The 20,330-nt window shown below is 45.8% G+C and overlaps 1 protein-coding gene across 1 annotated transcript; it reads left to right on the plus strand.

Annotated features, from left to right (window-relative positions):
- Positions 1 to 7,248: 7,248 nt before the first annotated feature.
- LOC142761190 (histone H3-like centromeric protein A) lies at positions 7,249 to 8,448 on the plus strand. The gene is made up of 3 exons (XM_075864384.1): positions 7,249 to 7,369; positions 7,438 to 7,515; positions 7,827 to 8,448. The coding sequence occupies exons 1-3, from the start codon at positions 7,304 to 7,306 to the stop codon at positions 7,956 to 7,958; spliced, it is 276 nt and encodes a 91-aa protein (XP_075720499.1). The 5' UTR covers positions 7,249 to 7,303; the 3' UTR covers positions 7,959 to 8,448.
- The last annotated feature ends 11,882 nt before the right edge of the window (positions 8,449 to 20,330 follow it).

The following is a 20,330-nucleotide window of genomic DNA, read 5'->3' on the forward strand; positions in this document are numbered from 1 at the left end:
ATATTTCCTGTCCTCAAGGTTACGCCTGTCTCTACATATACACCCAGCATCTCCTAAGGCCCCATCTACACGAACGTGCTTTTGCGGCCGCAATTCCCCCGAAAATCCACGGGAGAATTGCGGCCCCATTCATTTTTCTGGGGCAATGCACACGACCGTAGTTTTTACGGTCTGTGCATGGCCCGGGAGCCCGCACCGCAGAAAGAACGGACCTGTCTTATTACGGCTGTCTTCTGCGGTCCGGGCTCATTGAAAATAATGGCCGCGGCCATGTGCATGTCCCGCGATTTGCGGGCGGCTCGTGGCTGACAGTCCGCAGCCGGCCGACCCGAAATTCACGGCCGTGCACATGGCTACGGTCGTGTGCATGAGGCCTAAGTCTTCAGCTTCACTATGGTCCCTCTGCTGCTGCCGGCCCTCGTCGTCCTCTTCTTTCTATACTTAAGATGTTCCCACTCCAAATGTCGCCTGTCAGGACTCGACCAGAACCAGCGCCCTCCGCGTCCCGCACCACTGCCCTTCATCGGGAATCTGATGGATCTGGAGCGCAGTGATCTTCCTCGACATTTCATGCGCCTGGCCCAGAAATACGGCCCCATCTATCGTCTCAGCTTCTGGGGTCAAGGTATGTGAGGGTCCGGGTTTTTTTTGTGGTATTTTATTACTAAAACTGCTTTACTTCCAAAACTAGAAATAATAAAAATGACACTGGCACTAAAAAAGTGACGACCAGTGCGCCAAGCATTAGATGTGGTCACTTCTTTAAGGAGACTTGCACCGAGACCAGCACCCATTCTGCTGGAACAATGTAAATTGACGATTCACATGGTCATTACGAAGGACTCCTATGGTCAGCCATACAGCAGGCAATAGGTGGCTCATGAGCCACTGGTTGGGAACCCCCGCTGTAGCCTGTGACTTACGGGTAAAATGGTTTACAGCGGGTCTAGAAAATCTTTATTGGCACAACAAGGCAATGTGTTATGCGGGCCGAAAAAATACCCAAAATAGGCCGTGTGAACATACCCTTATAGCTCTTTAATATGTAGCTGCCTCTTTTTCAAAGGACCAAAAGGTAATTGGACAATTATCTCAATAGGCTATTTAATGGGCTGCATGGGCTATTCCCTCGTTATTCCATCACCAATTAAGCAGGTAAAGGGTCTGGAGTTGATTCCAGGTGTGGGATTTGCATTTGGAAGCTGTTGCTGTGAACCCACAACATGAGGTGAAAGGAGCTCTCAATGCAAGTGAAACCGACCATCGCTAGGCTGAAAAAAAATGAAGAAATCCATCAGAGAGAAGCACAAATGTCAGGAGTGGCCAAATCAACAGTTTGGTATACTCTTAAAAAAAAAAAGAAAAAAAAAGAGCACACTGGTGATCTCAGGAACTCCAAAAGGCCTGGACGTCCACGTAAAACAAGAGTGGTGGATGATCGCAGAATCCTTTCCATGGTGAAGAAAACCCCTTCACAACATCTACCCAAGTGACGAACACTCTCCTGGAAGTAGGTGGATCAGTATCTAAGTCCACCATAAAGAGAAGACTTCATGAGAGCAAATACAGAGGGTTCACAAGGTGAAAACCATTAATCAGCCTCAGAAAGGCCAGATTAGACTTTACCAAACAACAAGTAAAGAAGCCGCCCAGTTCTGGAACAGCATGTAACTAAGATCAACCTGCACCAGAATGATAGGAGGAAGAAAGTATGGAGAAGGCTCGAACGGCTCATGATCCAAAGCACACCACATCCTGTGTAACACATGTATAGCATGTGTAGCAATGTGGTGGCATGTCGGGGGCAGTGTGGTGGCATGGGCATGCATTGCTGCCTGGCACTGGGTCACTAGTGTTTGTTGATGATGTGACTGAAGACAGAAGCGGCCGGATGAATTCTGAAGTGTTCAGGGATTTACTTTCTGCTCAGATTCAACCACATGCAGCAGGTGATTGGACGTTGCTTCACAGGACAGATGGACAATGACCCAAAACATTCTGCGAAAGCAACCCAGGAGTATATAAGGCAAAAAAGTGGAATATTCTGCAATGACCGAGTCACCAGATCTCAACGCGATCGAGCTGCATTTCTTTAGCTTAAAGGGAATGTGTCGCTAGAAAAATGTTTTTTGTTTTTTTAGTTAAACTGTTAGTATATAAATGATTAAACATTGTTCTAATTTTTTAACATTTTTTCACAAGTCAGGAAATATTATAAATTAGATTCTAATTTATAACATTTCCATGTGCTGGTCACTAGAGGGAGAAATTCCCAAAATTGCAGCATTGGCATGTGGTAAAGCAACCTCATTGCTTTATGCTGCAAAATTGGAGAAGACACACTCGCTTTAGCGTCCTCAAACAATCCCCCCTCCTTTATCCTGGCTAGTGCCAGGAGAAAGGAGGGGGTTGAATGTTCAAACCTCCTACACTGTGTGTCGCCATTTTTTGAGCGAATGTACAGTGTAGGAGGATTAGATACAGTGGTAAATACACAGTATAACACGAACATACACAAACATAACTTACCTGCTCCTGCCGCCGCCGCTCCGTCCGCTCCTAGTCCTTGCTTCTGAACAAATGGACGGAAGCCGCGACCGGAAGTAGTCATCTTACTGTCCGGCCGCGACTTCCGGTCCACATGAAAATGGCGCCGGATGTCGCTCGGCCGAAGACCTTCCTTTTGGACTGTGTGGGAGCGGCGCATGTGCCGTTCCCACACAGACGGCGTACGCTATAGTGAATGGAACGGCTCCCGTTCGCATTCTCTATGGGGATGTATGTGCCGTATTCCATCTCTGTATGTGTCGTTAATCGACACATACAGAGATGAAAATAAAATGGCAGCCCACATAGTGAAGTGAAGTAAAAGTAATAGTAATAAAAAAGTACAACACAAAAACATAATAAATAAAATTTATTTTAATAACATACTAAAAGCAATAACATATAAAAAAATAAATAAATTTGCGCGACACCTTCCCTTTAAAGATTAAAGGTTCTCTTTAATCTGTGTCAATATTGCAGGATGCGATCAGGTGGCCCTGTAAATATAGGAGGTGTCCATTTGCAATAGAAATGAATGGATGAGTATTTTTATCTGCAATTATGGTCCGTAATGGAGTGTGAGGTGTGTGCCAATATACAGAGCTTTACTAGCCTATTCTGCTGCCTTAAAGGGAATGTGTCGCGAATTAAACCTTTTTTTTTTAAGTGTTGTTACTTATTGCTATTATATTTTTTACGTTTTTTGCTATATTTTTTTTTTCTTCCATATGGTGGAAAGTATTAAAAATGAAATAATAATTTGACATGTTTTCCCATGTTGGCCACCAGGGGGAGAACTTCCCACAATTACAGCAAGGTGAATAAGGCAAAGCAACCTGACTCACAGCTGCCGTAAATGTGGGAGGGAATCTCACCCCCCCCCCTCCCACAAGCCAGGAAAAGGTGTCTTCAAATTGTTAAGCAGTGTCCGGCAGCCATTTTGGGTGTGATTCTGCATCTGGCAGAAGTTATAGGAAACACCAAAAGGCTAAGTGTATGTTCACACGCTTACTAAACAAAGGGAAAACTGCTCCTGATTTTCAGCCATTTTTTAATCTAACTCACGTTTTTACGGCCGTTTTTGGAGCTGTTTTTCTATAAAGTCAATTAAAAACGGCTCCAAAAACGTCCCAAGAAGTGATATACACTTCATTTTGGCGGGCGTCTTTTTACGTGCCGGTTTTGGAAAACGACCACGTAAAAAACGCCCTGTCGGAACAGAACGCCGTATCTCCCATTGAAACCAATGGGCAGACGCTTGCAGGCGTCCTGCTTCCGATTTTTCAGCTGAAAACACTGCCTGTGAACATACCCTTAGAATGATGAAAGTGAAGAGAATGACTTTTCAGTTGACCGGTTCACACGCCGTGTATTTTTTGCACATTTTACGTGCCAAAAAGCACATTAAAAAAAATGCTTGATTACACTTGATTTTGCACAACTAGAGATTTATCGTTCGGGGGTCTGGGAAAGCTGGGTGACCACCATTACCCCCTCCTACTGGAGTGTGTTTGGGGATGTGACTAATGAACCTTTCACACTCCAGTAGGAGGGGTAATGGTGGTCACCCAGCTTTCCCAGACCCCTGAACGATAAATCTCTCTAGTTGTGCTGAGACTGAGAGGTTAATTAGTCACATTCCCAAACAGTCTCAGCACAACTAGAGAGATTTATCGTTCAGGGGTCTGGGAAAGCTGGGTGACCACCATTACCCCTCCTACTGGAGTGTGAGAGGTTCATTAGTCACATCCCCAAACAGTCTCAGCACAACTAGAGAGATTTATCGTTCAGGGCTTTCCCAGTACAGTTGCATCATGTGTCCTTCATACAAGGGGGGGGGGGCCCGTCGGGGGTCACGAGAGCGGGGGTCTGTGAGATAGAGAGTGGGACAGACAGAGACACACACCTTACCTGCAGTGCAGCTGGTCTTCAGTATGGCGCCTGCTATCTCCCTGCAAACAGCTGCTCTGCTGTGTGACTCTGACCTGCGTCTGCGCAGTACAGAGACAGAGAGCAGAGTCAATGGAACGGCTCCCGTTCATTGACTCCTATGCCCTGTAGCTGCCGTATTCCATCTCTGTATGCGTCGTTAATCGACACATACAGAGATAAAAAAAAAATGGCAGCCCCCATAGAGTAAAAGAAAGAAAAAAAAAAAGAAAAAGTACAACACAAATAAATAAAATTTATTTTAATGACATACTAAAAGCAATATTATATAGAAAAAAATAATTTTGTGATCATCCTACCATATATCCAACTTTACAGGTGTTTAGAAAGGTGCGGAGTAGAGAGGGAATATCACAACTGTCATCACCCCTCACTCCGGTTTTGGGTAACCCGGAATTTGGCCCAGGTCTGTCAGATCAGACCTTTAAGATATGGGTACAGCAGGGGCATTTTAGAGTAAGTCATTTTTATAGGGGCAATGCATGGCTGCGTGCAGGGTCGCCATCAGGAATTTCAGGGCCCCCTACAGCTAAATTTTCTGGGCCCCCCTACCGTGGCACCGCCTGTTAACGGTACTCCGTCCAGCACTATATCATGCTACCCAGGGCCGCCATCAGGGGGGGTATTATGGGTACTGATGTGAGAGGCCCGGCCAAACCTAATTGAAAGGGGGGCCCGGCAACTGCCGCGACTTGCCTTTGGTAGAAAAAAAACAGGTCCCTGCAATGGGGCCCGTTTTTTTCACCAAAAGAATGTCGTGAGCTGCGGGCCCCCTTTCAATTCGGTTTCGCCGGGTCTCTCACATCAGTACCCATAATGCCCCCCCTGATGGCGGCCCTGGGTAGCATGGGGGTCGTCATGGGGGCCGTCAAACACTGCCGCCCGTGCGACCGATCGCGCGCACCCGCAAACTCCCGCGCATGCGCACCCGCGACCGCCTGGAACCGCGCACCGAATTTTGAGGCAGATTTTGACCTGCCCACACTATCTTGCCGCGTTTTTTGCCCGCGGCGATTGAGGACAGCAGACAAAAAACGTAGGGAAAAATGCATTTTCTGCCTCCCATTGATTTAGATGGGAGGTCAGAGGCGGAACCGCGGCAAGAAAGGACGTGCTGCTTTTTCTTTTTTCCGCGACTGGCTCCCATTGATTTCAGATTAAATCAATGGGAGGCGGTTTTGGAAGTTGTTTGGTGCTGATTCTGACGCAGTGTCAGAGTCAATATCAAGGCCCAAAAACTCTGAACTGGGCCTTATTGTTAGGGCTTATTCAGACGAACGTGTAATACATCCGTGCAACGTGCGTGATTTTCACGCGTCTCGCACGGACCTATGTTACTCTACGGGGCCGTGCAGACTGTCAGTGAGTTTCATGCAGCGTGTGTCCGTGTGTCCGCTGATCTAAGAATTTCCAACCTGCAGTCCGACCGCTCTATTCATTCCCTATGGGATCGACGGAAATAGTCAAGTTTGACTGCTCCTTGCCCAATTATGCACTCTGCCGTGAGCGGCTCCGCGCAGGCAGGCGCGATGTTGTGACGTCAATTTCTGAGCCTTTTTTCTACTCCGTTTATGCAGCGTGTGGATGAGACGTGTTTTATCTCATCCACTTTGCTGCTACTGTATTATGCTGCCGATTTTTCCGCATTATAATACAGGTATACGCCGTATTTACGCAATGTGTGAACTGACTCTAACCCCTCCACCCCCCCCCCCCCCGCCAGTCCCCGCAAAAATGTTCTTGCATCAAACCGGTCCTCGGTGCAAAATAGGTTGGGGACCACTGCCATAGAGAATGACTTGAGTGACCACCACTCTGGGACCCGCACTCTTGTTAACAACCCGCAGCGATCCGGCATTTATCACCTATCTTGTGGATAGGTGAAAAATTATTTTCGTGGTACAACCCCTTTAATCAGGTATCAATGGAACTTGATGGACCCCAAATTATCAGTCATAGAAAAGTATCTAAAATTTGAACGTCCACATTTATATCCTTTTTAGGTCCAACATTCTGTGCTGATTAATTTCTTAATGTCGTTTTACAGCAGTGTGAGCACAGTTTTCTGAAACGGAGCTCTAAATCTCCTGCGTAGACAGTTACATGGTATAATTTTGTCTCCCTGCAGCCACCACTAGAGGGAGCTCACTGCATACTGTTTTGTTACCAAGTTCAATGTACAACCATATACAATGAGATCCCTCTAGTGGTGGCTGCAGGTAGCATGTTATGTTTTAAATCTGTTTACCTGATGTTCCTTGGGGGACATTAAGGTAATAGGCCATGTTCACACAGGGCAGATACGCGGCGTAAAAGTACACAGCGTATTGGCCCTGGGCACCGGCGGTAATTCTGGCTGAAAAACTGCCGTTTTTCGGCTGGAATGTCCATAGAAGGTAGAAAAAAAACCATACTTACCCGTAGCCATGGTGACGTGTCCCTCTGATGTTCTGCAGCAGTCATATGGGATGAGACATCATCCCTGGAGGCCGGGTTGAACGCAGGAGCAGAGAGATCTGGGTAAGTTTGGCGGGTTTTTTTCGGCTGCGTCTGGATGAGATTTGTTTGAATCTCCTCCACTCTTCTGCTTCTGTATTACGCTGTGGAGTTTCCGCAATGAAATCGGTTGCAGAAAATCCGCCGTGTTTACCCTACGTGTGACCCCTGCCAGACAGTGAATTTCCATGTAGCGGGAGATTCATTTTCAGCTGTTATTATGGATTTCTTTCTTACAGGTAGAGGGGAAACAAGTCACAGACCGAGCACGCAACGAAGAAGACGTTACCACCCAGGAGCCCGTGCGCTGATGGAAATAAGAAAGTACCAAAAATCAACCAATCTGCTCATTCAGAAAACCCCGTTTTTCCGCCTGGTGAGTGGATGTGTCCTCTGCGGCTGCTCCTCTTTATTGTCAGTGATATTCCCCTTTTATTCTTGCAGGTGAGAGAGATCTGCCTGAAGTATTCCCGCGGCGTGTTTTACTACTGGCAAAGCACCGCACTTATGGCGCTACAAGAGGTCAGTATCTCATACAATGCACTGTCCATGTAACGCATGGGTCAACCAGAGAGGGAGCTGCTCTTTGCAGTGGTTCACTACTCAGCCCCCGCCCCCTCTAACACATCCATATGCCTTAGCGGGACATTTGCATAGGGGTTGTGATGCATTGTGGGAGTTCCAGAGGCCAGACCCCCCCCCCCCCACCATCACTCTAGCTAACAGCTCATAAAAGTGAAATCTGATCAGTCCTTCGAGCTGTGTAGTAAATTATAAATTATACCGGGAGTGCTGTCACTTTAAGAGGGACTAATGCTCTTCTGTATCCACAGTCAGCTGAGGACTTCCTCGTGAGTCTCTTTGAAGATTCTTACCTCTTCAGTCACCAGGCCAATAGGGGCACTCTCTTTGTGAAGGACATGCAGCTCGCACGGAGAATCCGAGGCATCCCGTATGAACTGTGATAACGCTGCCGTTTTATCTCTCAAGATTTGATGAAGAATGATCACGTGTAAATAGTTTTATATTAATGGAGAAAATCTATTGGGAAATACAAGTTTTACCATTGCATAAAAGATCCAGTTTGGAAGAGTAAACCGGCTTTAGCGCCCCCTCCTGACACTGGTTACAGTGGAGGTTTTTTCTTTGTTTTATCTGTTCATGGGAAAGTTGTTACAACCAATATGGCTGCCACTGCAGTTTGCAGGGTGGTAGTGCAGTCGTTTTTCTGTCCAGCTATGTAATGGGTTATAGGGGTCCAGGATGTAGCACAGAAAATGACCACAAGGCGGCACTGATGGACAAAACCGCTAACAAAGACGCTGGACACAACCGCTAATGAAACCTGATCTGGCCGACCTTCTAATTGTTCTTCTGAGTTTATGATCCGCTTCCTGTTTTTATTCTGTGAAGATTTGTTAATTTTTTCAAATAAAAAAAAAATGTATATTATAACTTTGATCTTCATCATTTTAGACTAATCTTCATAAGGGCTTGGATATGATCAATGACTCCAGCTTCGCTGTAGTTCAATACTCTTGCTCTGTCCCACCCCCATTCTTTACACTGCAGCTATGCTTGTTCAGAGTGTTTGCTGTGTGGGTGGGTGTGTGGGTTGGGTCCAGAATTATTTGGGCAGTGACACAATCTTCATGATTTGGGTTTTGCTGCCACCACATTGGATTTGAAATGAAACAACTAAGATGCAATTGAAGTTGAAGCTTTCAGGTTTATTTCAAGGGGTTAAACAAAAATCTCCTGTGAAAAGTTTTGGAATTGCCACCATTTTTCTACACAACCTCCTCATTTCAGGTGATCAAAAGTGATTGGACAAATTAACATTACCATAAATGTTTTTTTTTAATACTTTGTAGAGAATCCTTTGCAGGCAATGATGGCCTGAAGTCTGGAACCCATGGACATCACCAGACGCTGGGTTTCCTCCTTTGTTTTTTTGTTTTTTATATTTCAAATTTTTTATTTTCAAGAAAAGAAATGGGGATACAGAAAAGGAAAAGGGGGTGACATGGGTACAGAAAAAGCCCATGAGGGCCGATCATTTCAACCTATATTTCAACAACAATAAGTAAATATGCAATCAAAGTCCTCCCAACATAGTACCATCAATACACTACAAGCATTAGTATAGCAAGACAGGAATACCAGCATTACACCCTCATCCGCCCCTCCATCACCCACATCTCAGTCAATTCTTAGTAACGATTCAAATAGGGAAGTAAACGAAGGGTAGACAGGGTAGAAGGACAAAAGGAAGGGGGGGGGGTAGGGTGGTGCAGCAAAATCCATGCCGGATCATCTCCCAGCGAGATTCCTGTGATCTCCAGAATGATATCTTGAACCTCTGACCAATAGGTGCGAAGGTTCTCACAGCTCCAGAATATATGTAAAAGCGTTCCCTCTTCTCTGCCGCATCTCCAACATAAAGGAGAAACATCCGGGAACATTTTATGTAGCACATGTGGGACTCTGTACCAACAGGATAGTATTTTAAAACTGGTTTCCTGATAGGCGTTACTAATAGACGCCTTATGTGTGAGGAGCATGATCTTTTCCCTTTGCTCTTGTGTTAGAGTAATCTGAAGATCTCTTTCCCATTTCGTAATATATGGTGGGATGAAATCCTCAGCAGGAGTGAGCAGCACGCAGTAAAGACTGGACAGGGCCCGTCTCACATGCCCCGTTTGAGAACACAAAGTTTCAAAGGAAGATAGAGCTCGGTCATAGGAAGCCGGTGTAGGTAGTCTTGACAAGTAATGAGTCAATTGTAACGCCTGCCATTGGAACGCGTCCGGGAGACCCTCTGGCTGGGAAAGCTCTTCTCCATGCAGCCATGCATTGCCCCTATAAAAATGACTTACTCTAAAATGCCCCTGCTGTACCCATATCTTAAAGGTCTGATCTGACAGACCTGGGCCAAATTCCGGGTTACCCAAAACCGGAGTGAGGGGTGATAACAGTTGTGATATTCCCTCTCTACTCCGCACCTTTCTAAACACCTGTAAAGTTGGATATATGGTAGGATGATCACGAAATTATTTTTTTCTATATAATATTGCTTTTAGTATGTCATTAAAATAAATTTTATTTATTTGTGTTGTACTTTTTCTTTTTTTTCTTTCTTTTACTCTATGGGGGCTGCCATTTTTTTTTATCTCTGTATGTGTCGATTAACGACGCATACAGAGATGGAATACGGCAGCTACAGGGCATAGGAGTCAATGAAAACATGTGAAATTATTATTTCATTTTTAATACTTTCCACCATATGGAAGAAAAAAAAATACAGCAAAAAACTTAAAAAATATAATAGCAATAAGTAACAACACTTAAAAAAAAAAAGGTTTAATTCGCGACACATTCCCTTTAAGGCAGCAGAATAGGCTAGTAAAGCTCTGTATATTGGCACACACCTCACACTCCATTACGGACAATAATTGCAGATAAAAATACTCATCCATTCATTTCTATTGCAAATGGACACCTCCTATATTTACAGGGCCACCTGATCGCATCCTGCAATATTGACACAGATTAAAGAGAACCTTTAATCTTTAAAGGGAAGGTGTCGCGCAGATTTTTTTTTTTTTTATATGTTATTGCTTTTAGTATGTTATTAAAATAAATTTTATGTATTTGTGTTTTTGTGTTGTACTTTTTTATTACTATTACTTTTACTTCACTTCACTATGTGGGCTGCCATTTTATTTTCATCTCTGTATGTGTCGATTAACGACACATACAGAGATGGAATACGGCACATACATCCCCATAGAGAATGCGAACGGGAGCCGTTCCATTCACTATAGCGTACGCCGTCTGTGTGGGAGCAGCACATGCGCCGCTCCCACACAGTCCAAAAGGAAGGTCTTCCGCCGAGCGACATCCGGCGCTATTTTCATGTGGACCGGAAGTCGCGGCCGGACAGTAAGATGACTACTTCCGGTCGCGGCTTCCGTCCATATGTTCAGAAGCAAGGACTAGGAGCCAACGGAGCGGTGGCGGCAGGAGCAGGTAAGTTATGTTTGTGTATGTTCGTGTTATACTGTGTATTTACCACTGTATCTAATCCTACACTGTACATTCGCTCAAAAAATGGCGACACACAGTGTAGGAGGTTTGAACATTCAACCCCCTCCTTTCTCCTGGCACTAGCCAGGATAAAGGAGGGGGGATTGTTTGAGGACGCTAAAGCGAGTGTGTCTTCTCCAATTTTGCTGCATAAAGCAATGAGGTTGCTTTACCACATGCCAATGCTGCAATTTTGGGAATTGCTCCCTCTACTGACCAGCACATGGAAATGTTATAAATTAGAATCTAATTTATAATATTTCCTGACTTGTGAAAAAATGTTAAAAAAATAGAACAATGTATAATCATTTATATACTAACAGTTTAACAAAAAAAAAAAAAAACATTTTTCTAGCGACACATTCCCTTTAAGCTAAAGAAATGCAGCTCGATCGCGTTGAGATCTGGTGACTCGGTCATTGCAGAATATTCCACTTTTTTGCCCTATATACTCCTGGGTTGCTTTCGCAGAATGTTTTGGGTCATTGTCCATCTGTCCTGTGAAGCAACGTCCAATCACCTGCTGCATGTGGTTGAATCTGAGCAGAAAGTAAATCCCTGAACACTTCAGAATTCATCCGGCCGCTTCTGTCTTCAGTCACATCATCAACAAACACTAGTGACCCAGTGCCAGGCAGCCATGCATGCCCATGCCACCACACTGCCCCTGCCATGCCACCACATTGCTACCCATGCTATACATGTGTTACACAGGATGTGGTGTGCTTTGGATCATGAGCCGTTCCGAGCCTTCTCCATACTTTCTTCCTCCCATCATTCTGGTGCAGGTTGATCTTAGTTTCATGCTGTTCCAGAACTGGGCGGCTTCTTTACTTGTTGTTTGGTAAAGTCTAATCTGGCCTTTCTGAGGCTGATTAATGGTTTTCACCTTGTGAACTCCCTGTATTTGCTCTCATGAAGTCTTCTCTTTATGGTGGACTTAGATACTGATCCACCTACTTCCAGGAGAGTGTTCGTCACTTGGGTATATGTTGTGAAGGGGTTTTCTTCACCATGGAAAGGATTCTGCGATCATCCACCACTCTTGTTTTACGTGGACGTCCAGGCCTTTTGGAGTTCCTGAGATCACCAGTGCGCTCTTTTTTTTTTCTTCTTTTTTTAAGAATATACCAAACTGTTGATTTGGCCACTCCTGACATTTCTGCTTCTCTCTGATGGATTTCTTCATTTTTTTTCAGCCTAGCGATGGTCGGTTTCACTTGCATTGAGAACTCCTTTCACCTCATGTTGTGGGTTCACAGCAACAGCTTCCAAATGCAAATCCCACACCTGGAATCAACTCCAGACCCTTTACCTGCTTAATTGGTGATGGAATAACGAGGGAATAGCCCATGCAGCCCATTAAATAGCCTATTGAGATAATTGTCCAATTACCTTTTGGTCCTTTGAAAAAGAGGCAGCTACATATTAAAGAGCTATAAGGGTATGTTCACACGGCCTATTTTGGGTATTTTTTCGGGCCGCATAACACATTGCCTTGTTGTGCCAATAAAGATTTTCTAGACCCGCTGTAAACCATTTTACCCGTAAGTCACAGGCTACAGCGGGGGTTCCCAACCAGTGGCTCATGAGCCACCTATTGCCTGCTGTATGGCTGATCATAGGAGTCCTTCGTAATGACCATGTGAATCGTCAATTTACATTGTTCCAGCAGAATGGGTGCTGGTCTCGGTGCAAGTCGCCTTAAAGAAGTGACCACATCTAATGCTTGGCGCACTGGTCGTCACTTTTTTAGCGCCAGTGTCATTTTTATTATTTCTAGTTTTGGAAGTAAAGCAGTTTTAGTAATAAAATACCACAAAAAAACCCCGGACCATCACATACCTTGACCCCAGAAGCTGAGACAATAGATGGGGCCGTATTTCTGGGCCAGGCGCATGAAATGTCGAGGAAGATCACTGCGCCCCAGATCCATCAGATTCCAGATGAAGGGCAGTGGTGCAGGACGCGGAGGGCGCTGGTTCTGGTCGAGTCCTGACAGGCGACACTTGGAGTGGGAACATCTTAGGGTATGTTCACACGTAGTCAACAAAAACGTCTGAAAATCCAGAGCTGTTTTCAAGGGAAAACAGACCCTGCTTTTCAGACGTTTTTTTACCAACTCGCATTTTTCGCTGCGTTTTCACGCCGTTTTCGCGGCGTTTTTTACGTCCGTTTTTGGAGCTGTTTTCATTGGAGTCTATGAGAAAACAGCTCCAAAAACGTCCAAAGAAGTGTCCTGCACTTCTTTTGATGAGGCTGTATTTTTACGAGTCGTCGTTTGACAGCTGTCAAACGACGACGCGTAAATAACAGGTCGTCTGCACAGTACGTCGGCAAAACCGTTCAAATGAATGGGCAGATGTTTGCCGACGTATTGTAGCCCTATTTTCAGACGTAAAACGAGGCATAATACGCCTCGTATACGTCTGAAATTTGGCCGTGTGAACATACCCTTAAGTATAGAAAGAAGAGGACGACGAGGGCCGGCAGCAGCAGAGGGACCATAGTGAAGCTGAAGACTTAGGCCTTATGCACACGACCGTAGCCATGTGCACGGCCGTGAATTTCGGGTCGGCCGGCTGCGGACTGTCAGCCACGAGCCGCCCGCAAATTGCGGGACATGCACATGGCCGCGGCCATTATTTTCAATGAGCCCGGACCGCAGAAGACAGCCGTAATAAGACAGGTCCGTTCTTTCTGCGGTGCGGGCTCCCGGGCCATGCACAGACCGTAAAAACTACGGTCGTGTGCATTGCCCCAGAAAAATGAATGGGGCTGCAATTCTCCCATGGATTTTCGGGGGAATTGCGGCCGCAAAAGCACGTTCGTGTAGATGGGGCCTTAGGAGATGCTGGGTGTATATTAGAGACAGGCATAACCTTGAGGACAGGAAATATACAGAGGGAGGCTTGGAGATTGATAGGAGAGGAGGCAGCGGACACAGGGTGAGCACTCAGTGTGGAGAAGACACATTTTATGCACAGCCATAAATTGAGTGGAGTTCCCCTTTAATAACCTCACCAGGTGGCAAGGCCCTGGCATGCTGGGAGTCGTAGTTTCACAACCGCTGGAGAGTCTCCGCTCTAGAGGATCACAAGCTTCAGGCTGCACATGCCCAGTACAGTGGAATCCTCAGCCTGGGATCACTGCAAGTCCAAATTACATTGGCGGCAAGATTTGGGGGCTCTGAACTCCTCTCTACAGCAATCTACAAATTATATCACATCGCCTACAGGTCCTGCGCACTACATTGCCCAGGTGCTGTGCGGTTTATCTATAGGGTGGATGGGGCCCTTTAAATGATGGAGTTTCTATTCACAGCCCAAGATCCTGTGACCGTGACCTTCCCCTGTGTTTTATCGCTTCATCTAATGAATGACAGGACTGTACTGACCTTGGGCGCAGACGGAGGGTGAGCGGAGAATAAGTCAAGGAGAGATGAATGATGGATAAGACAAATGAAACGAGGCCTCCGTGTGTGTAATGTAATATGCAGTGTTTGTGTGTGTGTGTATACACATACACACACACATTATACATACACACATATATATATATATATATATATATATATACAAACACACATATATATATACATATATACACACACATTATATATATATATATATATATATATATATATATATATATATATATATATATATATATATATATACAGTGAAGGAAATAAGTATTTGATCCCTTGCTGATTTTGTAAGTTTGCCCACTGTCAAAGTCATGAACAGTCTACAATTTTTAGGCTAGGTTAATTTTACCAGTGAGAGATAGATTATATTTAAAAAAAAAAAGAAAATCACATAGTCAAAATTATATATATTTATTTGCATTGTGCACAGAGAAATAAGTATTTGATCCCCTACCAACCATTAAGAGTTCAGCCTCCTCCAGACCAGTTACACGCTCCAAATCAACTTGGTGCCTGCATTAAAGACAGCTGTCTTAAATGGTCACCTGTATAAAAGACTCCTGTCCACAGACTCAATTAATCAGTCTGACTCTAACCTCTACAACATGGGCAAGACCAAAGAGCTTTCTAAGGATGTCAGGGACAAGATCATAGACCTGCACAAGGCTGGAATGGGCTACAAAACCCTAAGTAAGACGCTGGGTGAGAAGGAGACAACTGTCGGTGCAATAGTAAGAAAATGGAAGACATACAAAATGACTGTCAATCGACATCGATCTGGGGCTCCATGCAAAATCTCACCTCGTGGGGTATCCTTGATCCTGAGGAAGGTGAGAGCTCAGCCGAAAACTACACGGGGGGAACTTGTTAATGATCTCATGGCAGCTGGGACCACAGTCACCAAGAAAACCATTGGTAACACATTACGCCGTAATGGATTAAAATCCTGCAGTGCCCACAAGGTCCCCCTGCTCAAGAAGGCACATGTACAGGCCCATCTGAAGTTTGCAAATGAACATCTGGATGATTCTGAGAGTGATTGGGAGAAGGTGCTGTGGTCAGATGAGACTAAAATTGAGCTCTTTGGCATTAACTCAACTCGCCGTGTTTGGAGGAAGAGAAATGCTGCCTATGACCCAAAGAACACCGTCCCCACTGTCAAGCATGGAGGTGGAAACATTATGTTTTGGGGGTGTGTCTCTGCTAAGGGCACATGACTACTTCACCGCATCAATGGGAGAATGGATGGAGCCATGTACCGTCAAATCCTGAGTGACAACCTCCTTCCCTCCACCAGGACATTAAAAATGGCTCGTGGCTGGGTCTTTCAGCATGACAATGACGCGAAACATACAGCCAAGGCAACAAAGGAGTGGCTCAAAAAGAAGCACATTAAGGTCATGGAGTGGCCTAGCCAGTCTCCAGACCTTAATCCCATCGAAAACTTATGGAGGGAGCTGAAGATCCGAGTTGCCAAGCGACAGCCCCGAAATCTTAATGATTTACAGATGATCTGCAAAGAGGAGTGGGCCAAAATTCCATCTAACATGTGTGCAAACCTCATCATCAACTACAAAAAACGTCTGACTGCTGTGCTTGCCAACAAGGGTTTTGCCACCAAGTATTAAGTCTTGTTTGCCAAAGGGATCAAATACTTATTTCTCTGTGCACAATGCAAATAAATATATATAATTTTGACTATGTGATTTTCTTTTTTTTTTTTTTATATATATAATCTATCTCTCACTGGTAAAATTAACCTAGCCTAAAAATTCTAGACTGTTCATGTCTTTGACAGTGGGCAAACGTACAAAATCAGCAAGGGATCAAATACTTATTTCCTTCACTGTGTATATATATATATTACACACACACGCACACACACACATATACAGTATATACAAACACACACACACACACACACACACATATACATATATAAGTATATATATATATATATATATATATATATATATATATATATATATATATATATATATATATACATATACACACATACATATATATTGTAAAGGATCTGCCAGGCACAGCTTCGGGGTTAACTTCCTGAGTCTATCTCTCTGAGACTGACTCCAGCTTCCACCACTCAGGCTGGCAGGCTTAGGAGTGGGAGAGCCTATCGCAGCCTGGCCAGCTAGCTCCCGCCCTCTGTCTATTTATACCTTCCTTTCCTGTTCCTCCTTGCTTGTGATTCTTTCCGTGTGGTTTCCTGGCCCAGCTACAGCTCCTACTATTTGATCCTGCTCCATACTGACCCTGGCTTTCTGACTACTCTTCTGCTCTGCGTTTGGTACCTCGTGCTCTCCTGGTTTGACTTGGCTCGTTCACCACTCTGTTGCTCACGGTGTTGCCGTGGGCAACTGCCCCTTTCCCTTTGCTTTATATTCCCTTGTATGTTTGTCTCGTGCACTTACTGAGCGTAGGGACCGCCGCCCAGTTGTACCCCGTCGCCTAGGGTGGGTCGTTGCAAGTAGGCAGGGACAGAGTGGCGTCTAGATTAGGGCTCACTTGTCCGTTTCCCTACCCCTATCATTACATAATCACAAGCCCATATACCTAGTCTACCCTGGTCCCTGACACTACTATGGACCCCCTTGAGACCCTGGCTCAGCAAATGCAGGGTCTCTCCCTACAGGTCCAGGCCCTGGCTCAGAAGGTCAACCAGCCTGATGCACCTTGGTAGTTCCCCTCACCTCAACTCCTGAACCCCACCTCAAGTTGCCCGACCGGTTCTCAGGGGACCGGAGGGCTTTTCTCTCCTTTCGGGAGAGTTGCAGGCTTTACTTTCGCTTAAAGCCCCACTCCTCAGGTTCTGAGAGCCAGTGAGTGGGTATAATTATGTCCCGGCTCCAGGACGGGCCCCAAGAATGGGCCTTCTCCTTGGCTCCTGACGCCCCTGAACTTTCCTCCGTTGATCTTTTCTTTTCTGCTCTCGGACTCATTTATGACGAGACTGACAAGACTGCCTTTGCCGAGAGTCAGCTGGTGACCTTACGTCAGGGTAAGAGACCTGTCGAGGAGTATTGTTCTGACTTTAGGAGGTGGTGCGTAGCTTCTCGGTGGAATGACCCTGCCTTAAGGTGTCAGTTTAGGTTGGGTCTGTCGAATGCCCTGAAAACCTGCTAGTTAGCTATCCCTCTTCTGACTCCCTAGACCAGGTTATGGCTTTAGCGGTACGACTTGACCGACGTCTCAGGGAACGACAACGCGAACGTTTATGTGTTTTCTCCTCCGACTCCCCCATGATGCCTCCCGAGGTTCCATTGCTTCGTTCTTCCCCGGAAGACTCAGAGGTACCTATGCAACTCGGGGCCTTCGTGTCCCCCCAACAACGCAGAGATTTCCGCAGGAAGAATGGTCTCTGCTTCTACTGTGGGGATGACAAGCATCAAGTGAACAACTGTCCTAAGCGTAAGAATGCAGCCGGAGAACTTCCGCGCCTAAGTGATCATCGGGGAGGTCACTTGGGCGCACAGGTATTTCCCGTAAATATGAAACGTAATAAGATCTTGCTTCCCTTTCAGGTCTCTTTTGGTGGTAGGTCTGCTACCGGCAGTGCCTTCGTGGATTCAGGGTCTTCTGCTAATATCATGTCTGTGGAATTTGATATGTCTCTTGCTATGCCTTTGATTGATTTGCCTAAACCTGTCCCGGTAGTGGGTATCGACTCCACTCCTCTTGCTAATGGTTATTTTACACAGCATACCCCTGTTTTTGAACTCCTTGTTGGCTCCATGCATTTGGAGCAGTGCTCTGTACTGTTGATGCAGGGATTATCGTCCGATTTGGTTTTAGGCCTTCCCTGGTTGCAGTTGCATAATCCCACGTTTGACTGGAATACTGGGGAGCTTACCAAATGGGGTAATGAATGTTTGACGTCATGTTTTTCTGTTAATTCTATTTCTCCCCCTGAGGAGGTGAACACGCTACCTGAGTTTGTTCGGGACTTCGCTGATGTTTTCTCTAAGGAGGCCTCCGAAGTGTTACCTCCTCATAGAGAATACGATTGCGCTATCGAATTGGTACCAGGAGCTAAGCTTCCTAAGGGTAGGATATTTAATCTTTCTTGTCCCGAACGTGAAGCCATGAGAGAGTATATCCAGGAATGCCTGGCCAAGGGTTACATTCGCCCCTCTACTTCTCCGGTAGGTGCTGGCTTCTTCTTCGTAGGGAAGAAGGATGGTGGTCTTAGGCCATGCATTGACTACTGTAACCTGAATAAGGTCACTGTAAGGAACCAGTATCCCCTTCCTTTGATTCCTGATCTCTTTAATCAGGTTCAGGGGGCCCAATGGTTCTCTAAGTTTTATCTACGGGGGGCGTATAACCTTATCCGCATCAAAGAGGGGGATGAGTGGAAGACTGCGTTTAACACGCCCGAAGGTCATTTCGAATACCTCGTCATGCCCTTTGGGTTGTGTAATGCGCCGGCGGTCTTCCAGAATTTCATAAATGAGATTTTGAGAGATTACCTGGGGATATTTCTTGTAGTGTACCTTGATGACATACTGGTATTTTCCAAGGACTGGCCCTCCCACATTGAGCATGTCAGGAAGGTGCTCCAGGTCCTTCGGGAAAACAAACTGTTTGCAAAAACCGAAAAATGTGTGTTTGGGGAACAGGAGACACCATTTTTGGGTCAAATCCTCACTCCTCATGAATTCCGCATGGACCCCGCCAAGGTTCAGGCTGTGGCGGAATGGGTCCAACCTGCCTCCCTGAAGGCGTTACAGTGTTTTTTGGGTTCGCTAATTATTACAGGAGATTCATTGCTAACTTCTCGGTCATCGCTAAGCCTCTTACGGACCTCACTCGCAAAGGTGCTGATCTCCTCCACTGGTCTCCAGAGGCTGTCCAGGCTTTTGAGGTCCTTAAGAAGTGCTTTATCTCGGCCCCGGTGCTGGTTCAGCCCAACCAAATGGAGCCATTTATCGTGGAAGTTGACGCATCCGAGGTGGGAGTGGGGGCTGTCTTGTCCCAGGGTACCAGGTCCCTCACCCATCTCCGCCCCTGTGCCTACTTCTCCAGGAAGTTTTCGCCCACTGAGAGTAACTATGATATTGGCAACCGCGAACTCTTAGCCATTAAATGGGCATTTGAAGAGTGGCGCCACTTCCTGGAGGGGGCTAGGCACCAGGTAACGGTCCTTACCGACCACAAGAATCTGGTTTTCCTAGAATCTGCCCGGAGGCTAAACCCGAGACAAGCTCGATGGGCGCTATATTTTACCAGATTCAACTTTTTGGTTACCTATAGGGCTGGGTCTAAAAATATTAAGGCCGATGCACTGTCGCGTAGCTTCATGGCCAGCCCTCCTTCGGAGGAAGATCCTGCTTGTATTTTGCCTCCCGGTATAATCATTTCTTCTATTGATTCTGATTTAGTCTCTGAAATTGCAGCTGATCAAGGTTCAGCTCCCGGGAACCTTCCTGAGGACAAGCTGTTTGTTTCCCTGCAATACCGGCTAAGGGTACTTAGGGAAAATCATGACTCCGCACTATCTGGTCATCCAGGCATCCTGGGTACCAAACACCTCATTGCCAGAAACTATTGGTGGCCTGGGTTGCCTAAAGATGTCAAGGCCTACGTCGCCGCTTGTGAGGTTTGTGCTAGGTCCAAGACTCCCAGGTCCCGACCAGCAGGCTTACTACATTCGTTGCCCATTCCCCAGAGACCTTGGACACATATCTCCATGGATTTTATCACCGATTTGCCTCCATCCCAAGGCAAGTCGGTGGTGTGGGTGGTAGTAGACCGCTTCAGTAAGATGTGCCACTTTGTGCCCCTCAAGAAACTA

The sequence above is a fragment of the Rhinoderma darwinii genome, chromosome 4 (assembly GCF_050947455.1).
Source record: "Rhinoderma darwinii isolate aRhiDar2 chromosome 4, aRhiDar2.hap1, whole genome shotgun sequence".
NCBI lineage: Eukaryota > Metazoa > Chordata > Amphibia > Anura > Rhinodermatidae > Rhinoderma > Rhinoderma darwinii.